The 22,697-nt window shown below is 33.5% G+C and overlaps 1 protein-coding gene across 4 annotated transcripts in view; it reads right to left on the bottom strand.

Moving 5' to 3' along the window:
- Positions 1–432: 432 nt before the first annotated feature.
- The window catches only part of USP38 (ubiquitin specific peptidase 38), a 32,384-nt gene continuing 10,119 nt past the window's right edge, over positions 433–22,697 (bottom strand). The window contains exons 4-11 of one of the 4 annotated variants that reach the window (XR_010409574.1): positions 21,601–21,702; positions 18,009–18,167; positions 15,295–15,488; positions 12,650–12,743; positions 9,929–10,035; positions 7,394–8,756; positions 3,351–3,533; positions 1,971–2,106 (exon numbers count right to left, since the gene is read on the bottom strand). Coding sequence is in view for 2 of the 4 variants with exons in the window: in XM_045880392.3 (XP_045736348.1) it covers positions 1,945–2,106; positions 7,394–8,756; positions 9,929–10,035; positions 12,650–12,743; positions 15,295–15,488; positions 18,009–18,167; positions 21,601–21,702 (2,181 nt within the window). In the remaining 2 variants the exon portion in view is untranslated. Of the gene's footprint in view, positions 2,107–3,350; positions 3,534–7,393; positions 8,757–9,928; positions 10,036–12,649; positions 12,744–15,294; positions 15,489–18,008; positions 18,168–21,600; positions 21,703–22,697 lie in introns of all 4 variants that reach the window. The other 3 variants (XR_010409575.1, XM_045880392.3, XM_045880393.3) reach the window with 3 other exon arrangements.

The following is a 22,697-nucleotide window of genomic DNA, read 5'->3' as shown; positions in this document are numbered from 1 at the left end:
TTAATCTGAAAAGGAAGTCTTTAAGTCTTTGCTACTGGTATGAAATTATTATCTGAATAGTTCCAGTATTATTCTATAACTAGAATTCCATCTTTTTATCATTTTGAAAATTCAGTATGTATTACTTTGACAGATAAAAATCCTTGAATGATTTGGTATTCATAGATAAACCCATGTTTAAGGTCTGTCTTTAAGAAAGTTTCCAGGAACACCTGAGCCCAATATTAATGTACCAGGTATTAAATGACTTTACCAATTTCAATAAATGCTAACACTGATATAATCTGATAATAAATCATTAATTAGACAGGGGATAACTGAATACCTAGAGTAGCTTAGCAATACATTATTAAGACAAGAGGAAGCACACAGGAAAGACAGTGTGATAAAAATTTGTTTCATTCATTTATAGAAAAGACAAATCTCAATCAATTCTGCAAAGAATTTCCACTTTTAATCCAATCAGTTTTCCTAATCTTCCCGGTGACTGGAAACGAGTTAGGAGTAGGACACAGTGGAATGAAGATGAGGAGTTCTGTTTTTAACTATGACTGTTAAAAGCTTGGGAAAAAGATAAACTCCAAATCACCAAAGAACACTCTTTCCTTAAAATGTTTTCAAAATAAATATGAGACCGATTTCAGAACAATGTACAACCATGGATAAGTTAAAACTTTCAGGAAACGGGACAACCAGGATAACTCCTAGAATACATATAATCAAGACCCAGGAGAACTGACTTGTTTCCCATTCCCCGGTAAAAGAAAATGCGGGATGGTACGGTCTGACATTTCACCATTTTATCTGAGACTATGAAACAGAAACAACTGTGCAAAGCACAAGATTCAAATAAAAAAAAAAAACAAATGTCCAACGCTAAAAATATGCAATTGATGTTTAATAATCTGAGGATTAAGTAACAAAATCAAAAGAGATTTTTTACTTGCCTAGGCTCATTTCCTCTGAATTCTTCTATGATTTAAAAATAATCTATCACACTTATTGATCTAGAACCATTGGATTTTACTTCAGGAAAATCTAATATCTTTCAAAAAGTTATAATTTTAATGTTAGCACAAAAAAATTACTTCCTAACATTTCATTTTTAAAAAACTTTTCCGCAGCCAAAGATTCCTATTTTTGAATTACAGTACTGCAAGGCACATACAGAACTCACCTCCTTCAAAACACACAGAAGATATACTCCCTGAAATAGAATTTAAAAATCCTTAAACAATTAGAAATACTACAAAGTTAGCAATTTTTTAGGTAAAAATGTTCCTACAGGATCATGCACCTTTCTTAAAATCAGTTCAGCATATATGTATAAATAATCCTTTTTTAAAACATTTGTACTTGAAATGCGGATACAGTGATGCTGAAGATAGCACTAAACAAAAACCTGAAAAGTACTATAGCCTAATAAATTTTATGTTATTGCCTTCATTAGAGACTGTATTATCTTTAGCATTTTAAAAGATTTGAATTTAATAATGGGGTACTATGCATGAAATAAAGGATTTTTTTCTTTCTTTTTAACCAGTATTTCCATCATTTCTAGCATCAATTCTTTTATAAAAGATGCTAAATGAATTATATTTTTTTGTTTAGTAAACTGAGGATGAGACCATTTAAATGCCTCTGCTAAATTTAACGCAGCTTAATTAGGGACTGGGTACACATTTTCCTCTGAAAATTTTTGGTCAAGCATGTCTAACCATAAAAGCAAATGGAATTTTAAGAGGTAGATTTTTTTCCCATGATGCATTTGTTAATAAATGTATTGTCAAGAAAATAAAAACAAGCACTGAGTGCGTTTTCTTAAAGTACAGGGTCTAATGAAAAGAAAAATAAAAGATAGGTATGATATTTGTTACAGTCTGCCATTTTAACAGTCATAATATTAGATGTTTTGTGACCAGTGCATTTTGGATTCTCTCAGGATCAAAATACGAGTCTGCCAACTGTATTAAATCCTCCTCCACCCCCTCCACCAGTTGGTCCACAGCTTCCTGGTGGGTCATTGTCATCAAATCCATTGGGACGAAATGAACAGGAGGCAGATGCAGCTTGTAGGGCCCGGGCTCGAGCGTTCAACTCTTGTTCCTAAAATAAAAAAGAATTTTTATAAAATTAAAACCCTAAATGCAATGGATGAGTATATCATCTACACTAATATTTTAAAACTGACTTAATTCTTAATAAGCATCCCTCAAATCTCAGTAATTTAAAAAATATTGACTACACTAATCCTTACCAAATCTTACTAAAGTACATAATCACAGATGGAACAAGTAATACAGAGAGCAAAATCCTGGTGTAACTCTACAGAATGACAGATCCTAAAGCCCGTTCTTTTTCAATACTTCAGTTTGCAGAAGAGAATATTGAAGTCCCATATCCTAAAATTCCTCTACAGGAACACTATAGTTCGTGTAAATACTCATCAACACACAGAGGAATAGATTTCTTTCTAATACACAGAATGTAGAATTTAAAAGTTATGACAATGGGTCATCTACTCTTTATCCAGTGGGACTATTTTGTATGTGGGTGATACAGTAAAAGGTATAAATAATGAAAGAAGGCTGAATGCTGCCTACCCTTTCCTTAGAATACTTCTCAGTAAATAAAGGTAGGATTTCAGTAACATTGCTAAGGAAAATGGTGCCTATCTCCTTACAGTATTACTTACAACGTTTCCCTACCAGATTATCAGAACTTTTATCAGGAACCAGTCATACCGGTCTACGTGCCAGACACATATTTGGTGCTCAATAAATATTAATGATCTCAGATTAGAACACTATTAGCTACTTAGCTTCAGAAGGAGCAAATGTAAATAAATAATGGCGAATTCATTTGGCAAGGTGTCAAACTGCATTCTAAAACTGGTACAAACTCCTTGGAAGAAAATGTAAAATATTCTGGCATGTACCCATTTTTCTGGGAAAGGTTCTATAACTTTCAAATGACGTGCCAATTAGGTCTAAAAGCTACTCTTATAATTTGTTAGGCATAATCATCCCGACGAACTTTAAAAATACACTTAACAGTAATCATAAAAACTATACTATTTCCAATTTTCAACTAAAAGCCCAGTTACTTTGCTCCAACTGACAAGGTAGTGTTATTTTATAATTTCTAGCTAAATTTTTTTAGCTAACTATTCTCCCCTCTCCACAACAAGATGCCCAATTTTTTATTATGGAGTAAAAAGCCAGGCTTACTTGGACATCTATTTCTCACATTATGAATACCTTATTTCTCAGTAACATACAGTGACAGCTGTGCAACTGCTAATACAAAAAAATGATCAAGAATCACATATTTTTATAGCTGAATGTGACCTTAGATAAGAAATCCTTGTGGGGCACCTGGGTGGCTCAGTCGTTAAGCGTCTGCCTTCGGCTCGGGTCATGATCCCAGGGTCCTGGGATCGAGCCCCGCATCGGGCTCCCTGCTCGGCGGGGAGCCTGCTTCTCTCTCTCTCACTCCCCCTGCTTGTGTTCCCTCTCTCGCTGTGTCTCTCTCTGTCAAATAAATAAATAAAATCTTTAAAAAAAAAAAAAAAGAAATCCTTGTAACAGAATGGCCTAATTAACCAGTCTCAGGCAGGTTTAAAACTTAATTTGCAAGATACTTCTCAAAAACTTTTTAATTTACTGTGCTGGTTCCTTTGTATAATGTTTTTTAAGATATAATCTATTTTTTAATCTGTAAAATTAAAGTAAGAATTAAAATAGGACTAAAATTTTTAGTTTCATAAATAGAAAATAAAAGCTATAGGTATGTATGTAAGAAATAGACACAAAAATGAGAAACAAAATCCTCATTGCTCTAGCTCTATAACCTGTTAAACTATCCAAACAAGCAACGAAAATGACTCTGTATCTAAGACTGGTTTCAGATATAGATCATGTTCCCTAATGAAATAAATAAAACTGAATATGCAAAGTAGAGTTCAAGAAGTTCTGCTCCCAAAAGATATGGCAAATTTTGTTAGAAAGGAACTCCCCCCCAGAAGCAGTGTTAAAGGACACACACAATATAAAATTAAGTCTATTGCTTCTAAGACGCATGAAAGCTACATTGTATTTCAAGACAGCTTCCTAAGAAAGGAATATTCCTTTTTTGCTTTTTATCTACTTATATAAATGTATGGCTGACTGAGAAAAATGTATGATATCCTGTTTTCAGAAGACAAGCTTAATGGATTGAAGCAGGGAAAACTGCTTCTCATTTTACTTCTTTTTATAATGTCAAAAATTATGATTCTCATAGTGTATATAATTTATATCCCAATTTTATATCAAGTATTAAAATTAATCCTTATTTCAGTAGTGGACTATAGGCCTGGAGTTACTGTTGCTTTGGGACAAATAACTTGCAGAATATTTAGATCTCTCATTTAAGTAAATATGTTAACATTAAATTAATCCATCTTTTATTTGTCTTTAAACTACACAGTATACTTTTCTGTATGTACGATGAAGAAAAATATTAAGACATTAAACTATCACCTCCTCCAAAGAAACAAAGGAAAGAAACCAATAAGAAAGGACAGAAGCTCTGTCTGTAGTTGATGTGGGACACGTGGGGATAGGTGGTGATCTTCACAGTGCGGTGCTGGTGCCACTCACACAAGCTTTCTCTCTCTGGATCCTACCCAAAGCATAATTTGGGCGTCCAGACACTAAAATAATACAGACATTCCTTATGCAAGTTGGACTGAAGGGAAAGAAAGAAATGAAGAAAAAAACCCTTCCCAAAATTTACTTTGAGATCCACAATCTGCACTGCTGTCCTATGTGTCAGGCTATGATACACAGCAGAAAATGGTTTGGTCACATGGGAATTTTTGCCGACTTTTCAAAATCACTAATCTCACCAGTACCAGAAAGAGCAAGAGTTTCTTTCTAACACAGGTCAATCTAGATACGATTTTAGTAAAATTTAAAAATGGAATCCCCAAAACAGCTTGTTAAAATTATACAAGATGAATTTCTAATGTGATTATGAAGAATTAAAAAATAAAGTAGCTACCCTGATATGTACTATGATGGTAAATTCATTTGCAGTACTACTCAAGAGCAAAGGAACTCAAAATGTTCACTCCACATCCTTACTTTTACTAAGATTTGGTTAAGTTTTTGCAATTGTTTTATAAAGAGGTTTAAAGCTGTATCTTAAAACTAAAGTTGTATTCTTTTTTTTTTTTTTTTTTAAGATTTTATTTATTTGACAGAGAGAGACACAGCGAGAAGGGAACACAAGCAGGGGGTGTGGGAGAGGGAGAAGCAGGCTTCCCACCGAGCAGGGAGCCCGATGCAGGGCTTGATCCCAGGACCCTGGGATCACGACCTGAGCCGAAGGCAGACACTTAACGACTGAGCCACCCAGGTGCCCGCAAAGTTGTATTCTTGACATAGCAATCTATTTTAAAGCATTACTATGAAATGAGCACAAATTTTGAACTATACCTCAAAAATGTAAAAACAAAAACGTAATAGGAATGAAAACATATGTATACATATATGTGTGTGTGTGTGTGTGTATATATATATATATATATATATACACTCCATGTATTCAAAACAATATAGTCTCTTAACACAACTTAAAATACCAGAATGATTCAGTTAAATTGTATGAGAACCATTACAATTCAAACCTCAACATGAATCAATTACATTATTGTATTTAAAAGTAAATAATACAAAGTATAAATGTACTTAAGTTTTTAAGTAAGAGTTGAGTATTTATTATCATAATTTGCTTCAAAAAGGTAGTTTGGTAATAAGCATTGATTTAATAGCCGGTCTTAATACAGGAACATAAATATCTTATTGTAAAATTTGGCAGTATCTTTTTTACATTCAGTAACTTGTCAATCTGAGACTTCAGACAGAATTTAGAACAACTGCAAGCGCTGAAAAACTGAATTAACAAAGTACATAATGCTTTCCTTTATAGTGACAATGGGCCTTAAAATAATAATGAAAAGAACGGCTTATCACACTCAGATATTGTAAATATTGTAATGGGGTAGTTAAGAAAGAGAAAATCATTTGGGGGAAGGCTGTAATAAAGTAGTTGTTATGGTTAAAAGAGCTTTTGGCAATCCAATCACAGAAATAAAGCAGTTCCTCATCTTTTTAAAACCCATGTCTCTCTCCTTTGATAAATATACTATTTTACCCAATCACTGATATATAATCCACATATTTTCACAAGTCAATATTGTACTAGGCCTTATTATCTGTATCTTATATCACAGAAATTTTCTATTTTAACCTAACCCTCTTGCCCTTTCTAATCTTCAAGAATCATGATGATTAATATCTGGTGCTTATTTAATATCTAGCAAGAAGGATATGGTTGAATACATCTTGTTACCTAAATCATAAGCCTTCTGACTGGATGTAAGAATCTTTGGTGGTGAATCTGGTTTAATAAATATTGTTTCTAATTTTTTTTTTCCTGAAAAATACATTATTTTTGTGTTACTCTAGAACATTGCCACACTCCTTTAACAATGTATCATGTACCATTACTTGAGTATTTTATAGTACGGTAAATTTGAAATCTTTTGAGAAAATTTCCTTCTAAAAATCAGTACTATAGTGACCCATTTCTTCTCTTAATCTGTATCTTTCAGCTTTGTGATTTTCAAACACAAAATTTTTAGAACTTACTTATGTAAACTCATAAAGTCACTTGGACTATACAGTTAATATACCTACAATTTCACTGATAATTTAGTGTTGGTTTTTATGCTATTAGCAAGTTGGCAAGTTTCAGAGAAAAATACTTGCAGCAAGATCTAGCTCATATGAAACCTTTGTTCCATGGCTTTTATTTACTAATTGCTCTATTAGCTTCTTGGTTTTATTGCTCAGTTCCTTAAAGAATACAAATATGCATTTTTTAATATGTTCTACCTTTCAATATCCTTTATCTTATCCACCTGAATGTTAATAAGTGCCCTTAAAATATCTGTAAAATAGTCTAGAATGGAATAAACACCAAATTCAGTAACTGTTTCGCCTGGTAGGTGGGACTAAAGAGGAGAGGGAAGACACTTTCCATTTTACTAAGCTTCCTATATTTCTGTATGGAATGATTTGATAATGATCACATCTTTTGTAATTAAAAACAAGTGAGGTCTTTTATACTGCATCTAATTGCAACTTTTCATAATTAATTCATAACACTAGAAAGTAAGATAATTTATATAGGCTGAACCCTATTTAAGATTTCAGAATTGCCACCCTTATTAAATTCCTTCAAAATGCAGAAGTTGGATTTCAAAATTAGGGTATTCATTTAACCGTTAAACCAACTGTTTAAATATTTTCCACAAATGATGAAGTTTTTATTTCCAACTTACCTGTAAATATAGTTTATTGTCTTTTGTTATAGCATCCATAAGTTCTTTCTGTAGAGGTGGGTCTCCATTTACCCAGAGTCCACTGGTTGAACTGTTACCACTTAAACTGTTGGTGCCATTCTGTTTTTTATACAAAAGCACATAAGCTGTGTCCTTTGGAAACCTACTTGTAATTTTCTGGACTGACTGAAATGAAGTAAATGTCACTCTGCTGTCATTAAATAAAAACCATTCTTTTGACATTTCCTTATTTTCTAAATCCTGCTCCGTAACTGCACCGGGACTATTTCTCCCCAGTAAATGACTCTGGGAGGATGCTAACGCCAGAGTTTCAGACGGATGGCACATCTGGTATGAGGACTCTGTACCTGTGATGTTTCTGGCGTAAGAATAGTAATGCCCACTTTCAGAGGATATACCAGAGTGAACGACAACAGAACTTAATAGATATGGCACCAATCTGGAGCAGCAAGTTTCTTCAGTTCCAGAAGGCTTTAATTTTTTAGCTAGGTTCTCACTACTATCAATGAAGTCAACATCTATAGACCAGCTTTCTGACAATGAAGAGAACGAAGTAGTTCTTTTAACTGGCAACTCCAAAACCAGTGGCAGTGACACATTGTCTAAAATTTTTCTTCTCACATGATACTTTTGATCATATGAAAATCTCAGGAGAGTAAGAATAAGGTACTCAGGCTCCTCCGTGATTTGCATAGTTTTCTCGGCATTCTGCAAAGAGGCACAGTTTTCACAATAATACTGGTTGTCGCCAGTAAGAATCTCTGGAGCCAAAAAATAATTTAGTAAGTCAGTTACTGAAGGTGTGCTTCCACCTCCTGGTTTCTGAGGTACATCTTTATTAACAAGAATCCTGCTAGATTCACTGGGGACACAGGTGTTTTCAGTATAGCAAAACTCATCAGAAGGACTGCCTAACATTCTTTCATTCATAGCTGAGTCACAAACAAAGGCAGCTTTTGCTGGATTATAAACTCCTGGTTCTTCTGAAGGACCGGGTATATCGGCTTGCATTAGACCACCATCTTGTGTATTGGGTGATGATGCTGGATCTTGAAAGGACAAGTTTTCGATAGAAGAGGAAGGACAAAAGGCCAGTGAAAGATCGGTAAAGGCTTCCACTTTTTGTGAGGTACTCCTGCAGTTCAAACAACATATGTGAGTTCGTAGTTTTCCTCCAAACATTTTTTCTATTAAAGTCTTCTCACCATCACTTGTGCAAGGGCTCTCTGTTAGTACAGCTGCCTTATTGGCTATTTCCTGCAAAGAAGTTTCATTGCACCCCAGACTTTCAGAAGGCTTGTGTGAGGACTGAACTTTCAAGATCTTTTCTTCTTCATGTAGCCTGCAGGAGAGTATATACCATTACATCGCTACTTCACTTACGTTTCAATGTCATTGCTATTTAAAAATATTGGTGGCTTATATAAACAGCCAAATCATTTTTATCAAATATAAGATTTAATTTTAAAAAATCCAGTTTTTCCCTCTTTTAAAATAAGAGGAATATTGAACAATTTGAGAATGTAAATTAGAAGTGAGGGGCTATCACGACTCTATAGACTCATTCTTTCTTCATACTGTTATTTTATAGCACTTATTACATGATAGTAAGTGATTATCTTATGTCTGCTAATAATCTTACATATCTTTGTCTACCTGACATCTCATAGAAAGCCTGGTACAAAGAAGCCACTCGACATGTCCTTAGCTGATTGCACATGTTAAGTTCAACTAACTTTACTAGTCGTCCACGTAATAGAAGGGAGGCAAAGATCTGGAGAAGATAGAGGTTTTATTAATTAAGTGGTAAGGACACAATAAAATATACCAAACTCATCTAATTATGCACTGATCTAAAGGAGCAACTATTAAATTTTTTGGTCTCCAGACCCCGTTATACTCTTTAAAAGTAACTGAGGAAAATTGAGGAACCCAACAGCTTTAATTCATGTGGTTATATCCATCAATATTTACTGTATTCAAAAACTAAGAATAAAATAATACATTTGAAAATAATAAACCCACTACGTGTTAATATTAATAACATTCATTATGAAAAAGTTATATTTTCTAAAACCAAAAAATTTAGTGAGAAGAATGGCATTGTTTTACATTTTGCAAATATTTCAAGTATCTGGCTTAACAGAAGACAGCTGGATCCTCATAGCTGTTCTGCATTCAATCTATTGTGATATGTTGTTCTGGATGAAGCTTATGAAGAAAATCTGGCCTTGATTACATATACACAGATATACAGTTAGAAAAGGGAAGACCCCTGAAAATGTTTTGGAACCCCTAGGGGGTCTTTGTACCACACTCCGAGAACAGCTGGTCCAAAGTAAGAAGATTAAAAAAAAGACACCAAATTAAAAACAAAGAACACTTAAATATATACAGTAAATGCAAGGTATTTTAAAGATTAACATTTGAAATATGTTTTTAAAGGCAAAAACAATATGCCACAGTGTTATGAAAGAAAACAATTCAAATCATAACTTCCAAAATACTTTTTACCTGTCTAGCAGAAACCTGAGGTATTCAGAACAGTCTTGCTGTGATCTGGGGGTAAACCATGGAGGTCTAGAAGCCTCAAAGAATACCCGAGGTGCATATGCTTCTCTCTTGATATCAGCAGAGAAAATACAAGGAAATGATTCTCACACCATGAATCAAATAACTGAAATCTTAATTTACAATGTTTAATAAAGATTAATTAAAATTACATTGCACTTAACCCTACTACAAAGTACCAGAAATGGGGACAGATAAAATTAGAAATAAATTTAGGTAATCTTCAGTCATAACTTCTCATTCTGCAGATAAGAATTAACATCTAGAGAAACATGTTACTTGCCCAAGGTTATACAGCTAAAGTAGTGCCAGAGGGAGTCCACATTAGAACCTAGGTCTCTCGAACACTTAATATAATGCTACTGGCATTATCTTTCTATAACAGTCATATGCTTGCATCCATAATTTTTTGGAAATTATAAGGAAAAGACAAGCTGAAGAGTATGTATTTTAGATAAAATAAGGAGGGGGAGTACTGTATAGGGCCATGCATACCTACTTTAAGCAAAAATTTCTTTGACTAGGTACACATTTCATAAATGCACAGAATGTAATAAGTATATTGTTTAGGGTCCTTGCTGATTTTTTTTTGGTGTGGAGGAGGCTTAGTGAAGTGGTTGCTCACTGACTTCGAAGCAATCTTGGTTCAAATCCTAGATTTTGCAACAACAAAAAGGAACTGAAAAGGCATCTGAAAAGATGTGATTATAACTTGAAAACTGAGAATTCTCCTGATATTTTGAATATTTGTGGTATATAACAGAGTCCTCAGTTAAGAAAAATTTTATCAAAGTAGGGGTGTTGATAGCATTCTGAAGGAAGGAACTTTAACATACCAATTGAGCATGAGCTCTAGATTCATTTGGTTCATACCCCAATTTGCCACTTGTTTGCATGACCCTGAAAAGCAGGTAATGTAAACCCAGTTTCTTCATCTCTAAAATGGGGATACTACCTTATTAGTTCATAGATTGTTTTTGAGGATTAAGAAATAATACATGTAAACTACTTAGGATAGAAGCTAGGCAAATTTAAATGCTCAATAAATGTTAGCTTTCTCAATTATAAGAAAAAAAAAGCCTTTTCAATTATATAGGGAAATCTATCTACCTAAAACAATCCTTGTTGGCTTGCTATCAGACAAGGTCTCAACTGTGACATAACTTTCATTAGGTTCTCTTGTGAATTCCTTTCTTCTTTCCTTGGGAGCATGGAACCCTCCTATAGTTTTTTTCTAACAGTTCTGATTCAGTAAGGTAATATAGTATATATAATGTATTTATATCTACATTAACACACATAGATACATATACATTTTATATAGTATATGGTAAATATAGACTAGTGATAAAGCAAGTACAGAAATCAATTTACTAGGAAAATAATGTTTGGCAGTTGGAGGGAAGAGATTTCATCTCCCTTGGTCCTGAGATGTTAAATTTAATTTGTGAACATATTTTCCTCAGAAAGAGAATAATTATCTTTTTAATTTCTCTTCAGAAAGAAAAAATTGTCTCTTTGAGTATATTATTACTTATAGGCTATCACTCATATGTTAATTTTTTCCATTTAAGAAGTTATACTTGAGCTATTTCACAGCGTATAGATAGAAACAAGGCATTCTTATCAACTCAATCCCACTAAAGCTATCTTCTCTTCTGACTTTCCCACCTACTCCTTTAGAACTCTGTAAAAGTAAGACAATCAGAGTAAAACCAGAAAATAATAATATACATTATTTATAAGTGATATATACGTACTGCTCAAAACTTAAGAGTTGCTTGAGCATAAGAATTCCCTTTCCCTTTGAATGTTTATCAGACTCTACATTGTATTTCTCAATAAATGTCTCTTGAATGAATATTTACTATATATGACTTTCTTGCCAGCAGAATAAATTCATTTTCTTGGATTAATTTGTGGACATAAAAGATCATCATAAAATTTTAAGCCTTAGAACTTAACAGATAAAGTTGTTTATCTATTAAGTTCTAGAGCTTAAAATTTTGGTCACAATGAGAATGAGAGAGCACATATATAAGAAATAGGAGAAAAAAGAAGCCAATGTGCCACAAGATTATTTTAATTGTTTATTATTGTGAAAAATCTATCAATTTAGTATCTACAAGCTATTAAAGATGCATTTAAAAAGATTTCTTCATGGGGCGCCTGGGTGGCTCAGTTGGTTAGGCGACTGCCTTCGGCTCGGGTCATGATCCTGGAGTCCCTGGATCGAGTCCCGCATCGGGCTCCTTGCTCGGCAGGGAGCCTGCTTCTCCCTCTGACCCTCCCCCCTCTCATGTGCTCTCTGTCTCTCTCATTCTCTCTGTCTCAAATAAATAAATAAAATCTTTAAAAAAAAAAAAAAAAGATTTCTTCATGAAGAAGCTTATTTATCAGGGGAGAAAATCAGCTTTTATCTATAATAATTAGAACAAAGGGTCAGCATAATTTTCATCTACAAGAATGGAAAACAGGGGGAAGAAATAAAAACTTAGAGCATATCCTGATTTTAGGCAGAATCTCTTTAAGCATATCTAAGTGGATTTGTTGTGCTGCGTCAAGTATGTATTATTTAAAAAAGATTCACCAAGTTTGGTATAATGTGAAGTTTAAAGAATATTATCAATGAACTTAACACATACATACTACACACACACTCACCTGTGTATGAGCCAAAAAGGCGAAGAGATGCTGTAATTTTTTCATTAATGAATTGCACCCATGTAGATTTAAAGATAATACTTGTCTCCTGAAACTGAAAGAGAATAAAACAGTGATTCTTGTATACATGTACATACATACACACATGCATTTTTTTAAAAGCTAAAAGGAAATTAGTTCAAGAACTTGTTATCTTCAAAGTAAAACGTCACTCACCTGATGGCCCTTTACCTAGCAGAATTACTACTTACAATGTAGTGAAGAAGGAAGGGAAGAATGGCGATAAACAAAACAGTTACTAGGGGACCAGGCAACGGCCTATGTGCTGTCACATATTATTCCTATTTTCTGGATTAGCAAATAGAAATGGACTAAGCTATTAATTAATGACTTAAATAAGCAACTTTTAAATTCTTTCACACACCTGCATGAAATAAAAAATATATTGTCAACAAAACATACTATAACGTTAGAGTGATTTAAAGTCTATGGTACAAGTACAGGATGGGAAAAGGATAAATTATTCAAACAAGAGAATAGGAACAATTCAGTATCCATTTGGGAAAAAATGGAATTAAATAAAATTTTACATTATTACAAATGCCACACAGGAGTAATGAGATAATGTAAAATAGAAAACTACTGAAGTATTTAAAAGAAAAAAGAGGGGGGAAATGTCAAGGGGGAAGCCTTCCTACAATTCAGACACTACAAATGAGAAATAGCAGATTTCACTACATAAAATAAAAAATTACAAATGAAACACTCTACAAATTTGAATCACACTAACAGGAAGAGAGCATGTAATGAAGGATTATCATCCAGCGTATATAAAAATCAATATGAAAAAGAAAAAAAACTCAACAGAAAGGTGCACAAAAGAAAGAACAGGTTATTTAGAAAACAAACACAAATGAACAAAGAAAAATATAGAGAGAAAACTGTAATGGTCAGCAATATTGCAAATTAAAGCAAAAAGATGTTTTTCCCCCAATTAGAAAAAATTTCAAAGACTACTAAAGGTATGGGGTCACAGGTACAATTACATATTAGTATACAAGTTCAAATGCTACAGTCTTTCTGGAGAGCAATTTGGCATACCCCTTTCAAAGCAAATCCTCTACATCTGCATATGGGCAGAGGGACGTTAATTATGAGCAAAACAACCTAATGTTCATCAACAGGTGTATGGTTAAATAAAATATAGTACATCTATTTATTCAGAATGACAGTTCTGTCACTACCCTATCATGGGAATACTTCCAACACGAATCATTAAAAGATAAAAGCAAGTGCTGGAAAAAAACATATAAATAAGACTATAAATATTTTTTAAAAACAATGTATTTTTTCTTGTTCTAGATAAAATCTTATAACTGTAAAAAAATGATCTGAAACAAGGCACACAAAACTGTTAACAAATTACTTTTGCAAATGGGGATGTCTGATTAAAAAAAATTTTTTATGTCTGATTTTTATTTCATATACTTCTAAATTTATTTTTTTAAACCACAAAGAATTCACATATTACCAAAGAAATAAAATATGCTATGTGCCTATTCTTAGATAGTATCGTTGGCTTATTCAATAAGATGACTCTTTGAATTGCTGTTGCTAGTTACAATTGCTTTGGGTCTCTCCTTTCACTATCATCTGGCTGGACTAGATGACATCTGGTGGTGACATACAGATTTGAATTTGGTTTCATGCTTAGTATCACTTGTGTCTAAGTGTACACATTTTTTTAAAAAAATTAAAAATCTCAAATACAAACAAATAAAAAAAAATAAAACACTGTGCCAAACAAAAAAACACCTTAGTGTTGAGAGTATATTCTGGGTCCAGAAAATAAAATAAACCTAACTCTTCATCTTTTCGTTTATGATTCTAGGTAGGCATAAAAACTTACAAAGCCATGGAACTCAATTTGTAAAGACCTTTGGTCAAGTTCCATAAATACTCTCCTGGCGATGAAGAGAAAAATCCAACCATGTTGTTGTCCTTAGGAAAAGTTTATCATTATTTTGTACTTTTACAGATAGCAATCACATAGCTAACAACTTCTGATTTTATATTTGCTTGGCTGCAAAAGAAAATGAATTTGAAAGTAAATCTGTAAGAGGACAAAGGAACATATATGTTTGTAAATTTGTTCAGTGTCTACAACTTGTGGAGGGAAACAGAGCTTAAGCTTCTTTCACAGTAACAAAGAAGTTATCAATCTGATAAACAGCAAAATATCTACAAGCAGAAAAAACTAACTGTAACTCCCTTAAAAGATATATAGGTTAAAAAAAATACACTGTCTTATAGAATAATAATAAATTAGTACTTGAGGACACTTAAACTCTTTGGAATAAGCCCACTTAATCCTTCTGTTATACTAATAAATATCCAGCCAGGATAATTCAAAAGATTCTCAATGCAATATATAATATAAACATAAAGTAGAATTTATGTAAGTTAACATTTTAATAGTTCCTGAGCACTGAAAGCAATTTCATTTCTAAATAAGGCAATTATATACAAATATTAATATTTCTGCCATTTATAAGAAATAATGTGAAGACAATCCCACCATCTTACATTTCATCAGTATGCATCAATTTCTACAGTTAACAAAAAAGGTTCAATTTTAAACTTACTCTGTAGCCATAAACAATGCTTGTATAATACTGTTCATATAACATGTATTTCCTAGATTAATAAGACCAGTTTTCCCAGTTTCAGATTTTCCAGAAAGTCTAGACAAGCAAGAGGCCAAAGAATTGGATTGAGAAGTCCAGGCACTTTGATTGAGAATCAATTTAATCTTCTCTTCACTGGGCTTAGGAAAATCCTGTAGATCATCAAGAAGAGAAATAGCTTAAAAATATAAACTATTTTTGTTATTAAATTAATTAACACCATAAAGATTCTTCCACTGACTAAATTTAACCTTTTTTTTCTTCCACTTAGTTTTGAAATCACCCCTAATACTTGACCAGTCATCAGAAAAAGTTACATTATATTACATGGCAAAAATAATTGTCTCCTAAAATTAATAAGTACATCCTAAAAGTAGAGTTTATCAAGTTAAGAAATATTCAAGAACGAGGAATTCAAGTCACACTTGAACTATTTATGTTTCCAATGTGGCAGGAAAATGTTTCAGAATAAAACTTGGGAGGTCAGAGAGTATACTGCAATGCTACTCAAAGGGACTAGAATGAGGACTTAAATTAGCACACAACTGAATAACCTAGACAATTTGCTTTCAAATTTTCTAGTGAAAGTAAAAAATATCTCCTTTTCATTCACTACTACTATTTACTCAATATTAACCCTTAGAAATAAAAGTTCAAAGTAATCGGGATGAAAAATGAAAGCACCTAAGCACAATGACCTCTGACTTCGAAAAATAAAACTCGATCTCATGTTTAACAATATAGAAAATTATTAAAAGATACAGATTCTTTTATCTGCTCTATGATATTTGAGATACAATTTAATTTTATTACTTATTTATTTTAAAGATTTTATTTATTTATTTGAGAGAGAGAGAGAGCAGGCAAAAGCAGGCGGAACGGCAGAGGGAGAAGGAGAAGCAGGCTCCTCAGTGAGCAGGGAGCCCAACGCGGGGCTCGATCCCAGGACTCTGGGATCATGACCTGAACCAAAGGCAGAAGCTTAATGGACTGAACCACCCAGATGCCCTGAGATACAATTTTAAATCTAAGTGATTTCAAGCATGAATAGAGCAATGGAGAATAATGAAAGTTGGTAACATCATTAAGCCTTTTTTTTGACTGCTACTACCATCTGGTACTTAGACCTCAGAAAATACTTTCTGAAGGAATTTTTATCTCTTAACTTTCTTGTTGTTGACAGCTAATAGAAAAGTGTTGCCCTTGGATTAGGAGTGAGAACCTTGCTTCTTCTGAGCCTATTTCAGTTGTCAGAGTTCTCAACATGTAAAGCACTGAAAAACGGCAATTAATGGGAAGAGGTTTCATCTATCTTCACAGAGAGACACCGTAGAAAGAGATTAACATTACTATTAAGTTCAAGATAAAATGCTCCTATACATAAAAACATTTATTTCTGGAGGGTCAAATGTCACACTACTGGAATACATTAATTGCTCAATAGTCTTGTTTTGGGTTCAACCAAAATCAGTTTGATTTAGCTAGCTACATAGTAAAAAGAATAAGCTTTGTATTCATTTCAGATACAGAAGAGGTAAAAAAGATGAGACTTATCTTGTATTTCAGATCTCAAAAAGGAACATTATTAATAGAACTGATTTCTAATAACTTCTAATTCGGTCTGCCTGAGGCAAATTTTCCAATTCTTTTTTTATTTTTTTAAAGATTTTATTTATTTATTTGACAGAGAGAGAGATAGCGAGAGCAGGAACACAAGCAGGGGGAGTGGGAGAGGGAGAAGCAGGCTTCCTGCCGAGCAGGGAGCCCGATGTGGGACTCGATCCCGGGACCCTGGGATCATGACCTGAGCGGAAGGCAGACGCTTAACGACTGAGCCACCCAGGCGCCCCAAATTTTCCAATTCTTTTGCGACACCCTGATTATGCAGTAAATTTAAGAGTGAAGTATGTATATCGTGACCCATTCTTTAAGACAAACAGAATCAGTGCTTTTTAGGTCTACTATCTACATAAGGTTGAAAAACAGGGTAAGTTCACAAACAGCTCAAGTAAAGATTCTATAAAATATGGATCTTCATGAACAGTCCATAGCAAAAATGGAATAAAAACAAGTAAGGAAACAAAGTCAAATATTTTATTGAATTGCCTTTTCTTGATTCTAAGATGTTTTTAAATATTTTAACACTACTATAGGAGCCTGGGTGGCTCAGTCCGTTAAGCGTCTGCTCAGGTCATGATCCAGGAGTCCCGGGATCAAGCTCCATGTTGGGCTTCCTGCTCAGTGGGGAGTCTGCCGCTGCTTTTCTCTTTGCCGCTCCCCTTGCTCATGCGCTCTCTCTCTCTCCCAGATAAATAAATAAAATCTTAAAAAAAAATATTTTAACAATTCTGATACTGGACATCGTATGTATTCACTTAATGTAGCACTTCTTTTTAAACAAATTTCCCCAGCAGCTGTTATAAATTTAAAGATATGCCTTATAATTGATGGCACTGTAGAACTGAAGAAATATGGTTATTTAGATTAGTTATAACAAATAAGAAGGAGATTACTCCCAAATATTAATGAGCCCTGATTCCAATTACATTTTTCAAATAAAAAGCATATTACCATAGAATAGTAAATTGAATAGTTATAGAAATGTTTCACTACATTCATCTATCACATCATGGTCTGCAGATGTACAAATATTGGTGCAACTACCATCATACCTTTATTGCTTCCAAAATAGGTTCGTAGAGATCTGGAAATCCAGAATAATGATACATCATACAGTGTATCAGTTCTGTTAACTGCACTAAGAAAGCTGTACTGGAAGGCAGACCATCACTTTTGAAGGAGTGAACCAAATTAACTATGTAAGGAATAATCTGAAGAGAAAAAAGACAAAAAGACAAACATTCCTCCACTTATACAAATGGCAACAAATTCTCTAGCCTACAAATGGAATGCAAATGTTACATGATCAGCAAGTACTTTTCCGTATGTTCAGTCAGTCTTTTTCTAAAAAAGTTATGAAGTTAAAATTTCTAGAATATCAAGGTAAATTGAGTTTCAAAGTCACATATAATTTTAATTCCATATTAAGACCCCTCTCCTTACCCTTATACACCATCTAAAACACAAACTAAGGTACAAAATAGAAGCCTTAGTCACCTCTACCATTCTGAAAAATGTTAAGTCGAAAAATTTTAGGACTATTATATTTACCAGATTGTTTAATAGGAACAAACTTTTAAAATATAAACCTAGAATTAGCTTAAGAGCTCCATCTAGTGTGAATTTTAGATTTTTCACTTGAAAGAATTAAACACTGTACATTGCACTTTAGAGTCTACTTCAAGAAAGTAACTAAAATAACTAAAATTACAGCTCAGGCTCTTCTTTTAGATAAGTATAGGGAAGATGTCTTATGTTAGCATGGTTATCCTTATTAATGCCTTCAATTCCCCACCTCCAAAAGGAGGAGATGGTTCTAAAAATAAATGGAATCAGAAATTTCTATTATTTTTAAGAAACTGGAGTTAAAAATAAAAGGGAAATTTAAAATGCTCATTGTTCGAAAACACGCAGAAGACTTAGTATTGATAATAAGCACAACAGTGTCCTTTCATTATAAAATTAGACTAAAGTCAATATAGAGTCATCACATATTCAAGAGGTTATTAACAAGATAAATTTGGTTTTGCAGAAATGGCTCATTCCATTAGTGCAGTGGTATCCTTGTTCCAATTAATTATTAATCATAATCTAATAATACACATTTACACTTCATATGTAAAAGGCTTCTAATAATATTATGTTCTATTTGTAGAACATTTTTTGGTTGCTAACTTGTGATAAAAGTGAAGTTATGGCTTATTGTCTTATCACCAAATGGCAATAACAACAATTATAGTAGCATCATGATCAACTCCCTTTCCCTCCTCCTAAAAGGAACAATCATATTCTTAAATTAACAGTGCTATTCTCATTTTGCTCTGATTTAATGCTTGAAGTCTTAAAATCGCATTTTAACTTTTGCACTACCTTCTTTGTTCTTACCTCCATCAAAGGTATTAATTTGACCATGAAACCATCAGTTCCTAATATAAGTTCACTCTACTGTTCTCATCTCTCATTTCTAAACAAAGCTGAATTATAGTTCTGCTCCATAAAGCCGTATCTATCAGATACTCTCTTGCTAAAGTAGCAGAAATCCAAAATTATTTTGTTTCCTCACAAGTGAAACGAGAGAGAGAAATGGAAGAAGAGAAAATAATTTTAAAAAATGATTATTTAATTTATAATTCCAAATCTTCCAAAAGCCTTCCTAGTGTAGATCTGGTCTTTGCAATCAGGTAATATAGTTGTCTACTATTATATCCTATATGGTCAGAATTATTACTAACATAGAAATGAGACTAAGTTCTTCACAGGCATATAAATATATGTCCAAGCAAGCTATTACCTTCTAACTGCTTGAAAGTTGATTTTTTTTTGAGTGAGCAAATCTAAATATTTGTGGACATTTACTGTAATACTCACTAAATTTAAGTTACTATTTGAGAAAATGTGTATAACTTATTAGAAACTTTGATGTTTTGTTTAAAATAAATTTCTTTCCACTTATAAGAAGCATATAAAAAGCGATTTGGTCTATAATAACACATATTATAACATCAATCTTGGTTTGCTCTAAAATGCCATGAATAACGATGTTGGTGATTCCAGGTTATTGATCATATTTAACAACTTCTAAACCTGTGTCCTTCACCGAGAATTAGAGTTGACTTAACTACTACATGACACACCACTAGATGCCCAAGTTCAATTTAGTTGAGTAGCCAGTCAGGCTATACACAGTATGGAGGCAATAATTAGATCTTAGTTTTTAGAATTTACTAAGCCAGATGACAATTTTCAATTTCAGATCTACTTAATCCTTAAATAAATGGTTTCATATCAATATTTCAATAAGCCAAATATTTCAGAGTCAACCATTTTTATTTTAACTATTTTTTTTTTTCAGAAAAAGCAATACAACATATGGAGATATCCTCCATCTTTTAAAAAACTCCATCTTTTAAAAAAAAACAGATGTAGAGTATGGCATAAATGGCTAATCAGAGAGATTAAGAAATGTCCTCAGTGTGAAGAGCAATAAGCATTAGAATGGATGAGTAAGTTAGAGAATCTCCTTCTCAGAAAATCTGAAAATAAACCTTTTCTCAAATGGCCCACACATGATTGTGCCTGAAGACAGACACAAATGATTGATGTTCTATATCTTATTAGACTTAGCTAGTACACATGCTATCTTAGCTCAAGTTTTGAGTTTTGTTTATGTGACAGATATAAGGTTATTGGTTGATGGTCAAGATCATCAATTATGCAATTAACTGTAGAAATTCTCAGAAAAACCTATTCTAAGTGACAATGTATAATATAATTACTTGTTGATAAGGATTACTTTCTATAAAGCCTACAGATTTTCCTTCAGTAGTAGTGAGGCACTAAGCAGCCTAAGTATGTATGTGGTTCTTTGAGGCTAGTTCTATTTCTAGCTAATAATCAACAACTGGAATTCAGCACTTCTTCATCAGTCTCCCTTGAATTTGCTTGTACTGGGTCAGCATTCCTAAGATATTTACCTTGTGGGTGTACTAATAATGAGAGTCTAGTCCTGGGGATCAGACCCTAGGAGAAGCAAATAACCACATAAAGCACTGCTTTCCTGTGATACACTAGATAGATAAATGGACAGGTTCTCAAAATAACATTTTGTCATTTCCACATGTAATGACTGATAATCAAAGAACTGAAGTCAAATCAAATCAGATCAAAACCAGTGATGTAGCTCATTAAAAGTCGTAGGGTTCTGGATATATTTTAAAGGTAGAGTTAATAGCATTTGTACATTATGGGTTGGAAGAGAATGAAGTCTTAATTCTGGGGCGAAAAAACAACACCTGATGTTTTCACATTTCTGAAATTCTAAAGCATTTTTCTTCTACACTGTTCTACGTGCAACAGACAACCATCAGTGACACTGACACGTGACATCTCTCATGTAGAGCAATAATATTCAACCGCTGATAGTGGTTGTAAGTGCGGCAGTTTTGGTGAGACTCAAAACATTGTGAAAATATATTCTTTGGAGGGAAATCCCACAACCTCAATTTTCTAAGAAATCATAAAGCTACAAGAAAATAGATTCAGGACTAACCTATAATCTTTTTCACTATATACAAATGTGACTCCATATTAAACTAAATTTTAACACAAAGTTCTTCAGTGCAGAAAGCTTGTGTCCTAACTTACCAGATGGAAAGCCTCTGGAGAATGCTGAAAACTGAGCAGCATGTGAGAAAGAACTGCAAGAGCACCAGGTCTCACAAGAGGAAACCAAAGTCGATTAAAAACCTTCAAAAAAGATAAGACATCCACCTTATGAGTTTGTAGGGAAATCATTAACGCAATCAGTGGTTATTTTCCTTGGACCAAAAATATTTATGTGACTATTCCCCTTCCTGGAAAGTTCTACCATAATACATCACTTTGGGAGAGAAAGTTGGGAAATAACAACATGACAGAGATCAAGGGAATATAGTGGCCTAAAAAACTCTTAAAACCCCTTGATCAAATACAAATCTGTCAAGCCTTACCTACAAAGTAATTGTTCCTTGGCCCATGCTTCATTCGATTTCATTCAACAAACATTGATTGAGTACCTACTATTGCTTGGCATTGTTCTAGGTACTGAGGATACAACAGTGGATTAAAAAAAATTTCTAATTTGATAGGGCTTACTGTCTCTGGGGTGGGTAGACAATAAAATGTAACATGGAGATAAGTACTATGAAAACAGGGTATGAAGAATAGGGACTGTTGAGTAGCAAATGGGTCTGTTATTTTATTAGGGTATTAAAAAAATGTGTCATTTAAAAGGTGACATCTGACTATAAAAAACTGAAGGAAATGAAAGTAAGCCTGCAGATACCTGGGAGAAGAGCATAATAAGCAAGGCAAAGGCCAAGCACTACAAAGGCCCTGAGGTCTCCAGCCTGGTGTACTAAAGACAGAGCAAAGAGAGCAGTGTAAGCAAAGTACAGAGACTGAGGCAATAATAGTGGGAGACTCGAGGAGAGAAGCAGCAGTGGGCTAGATCATGTAGGTCTTGTGTGACACCTGTAGGGGCCCAAGGGCAGGAGCAGGGAGACTACTGCAATCTGTACAGCAAGGGATGATGAGGGCTTTGGACCACGGTGGTATTGATGAAGCTGGTTAAAAGTGGTAGGATTCTGGACATTTTAAAGGTGGAGTCGATAGGATTTGTAGGATAAGGGCTGAGAGAGAATGGAAAGAAAGAATGATAGCTTTCAGGTTTTGTCCTGGGAGAGTAGGATGGAGTCGCTATT

This window comes from Mirounga angustirostris, unplaced genomic scaffold, assembly GCF_029215605.1.
Source record: "Mirounga angustirostris isolate CCGP_5_RB_7025 unplaced genomic scaffold, mMirAng1.0.hap1 SCAF_2, whole genome shotgun sequence".
In the NCBI taxonomy this organism is placed as follows: domain Eukaryota; kingdom Metazoa; phylum Chordata; class Mammalia; order Carnivora; family Phocidae; genus Mirounga; species Mirounga angustirostris.
This window is presented reverse-complemented; position numbering and strand designations above follow the sequence as displayed.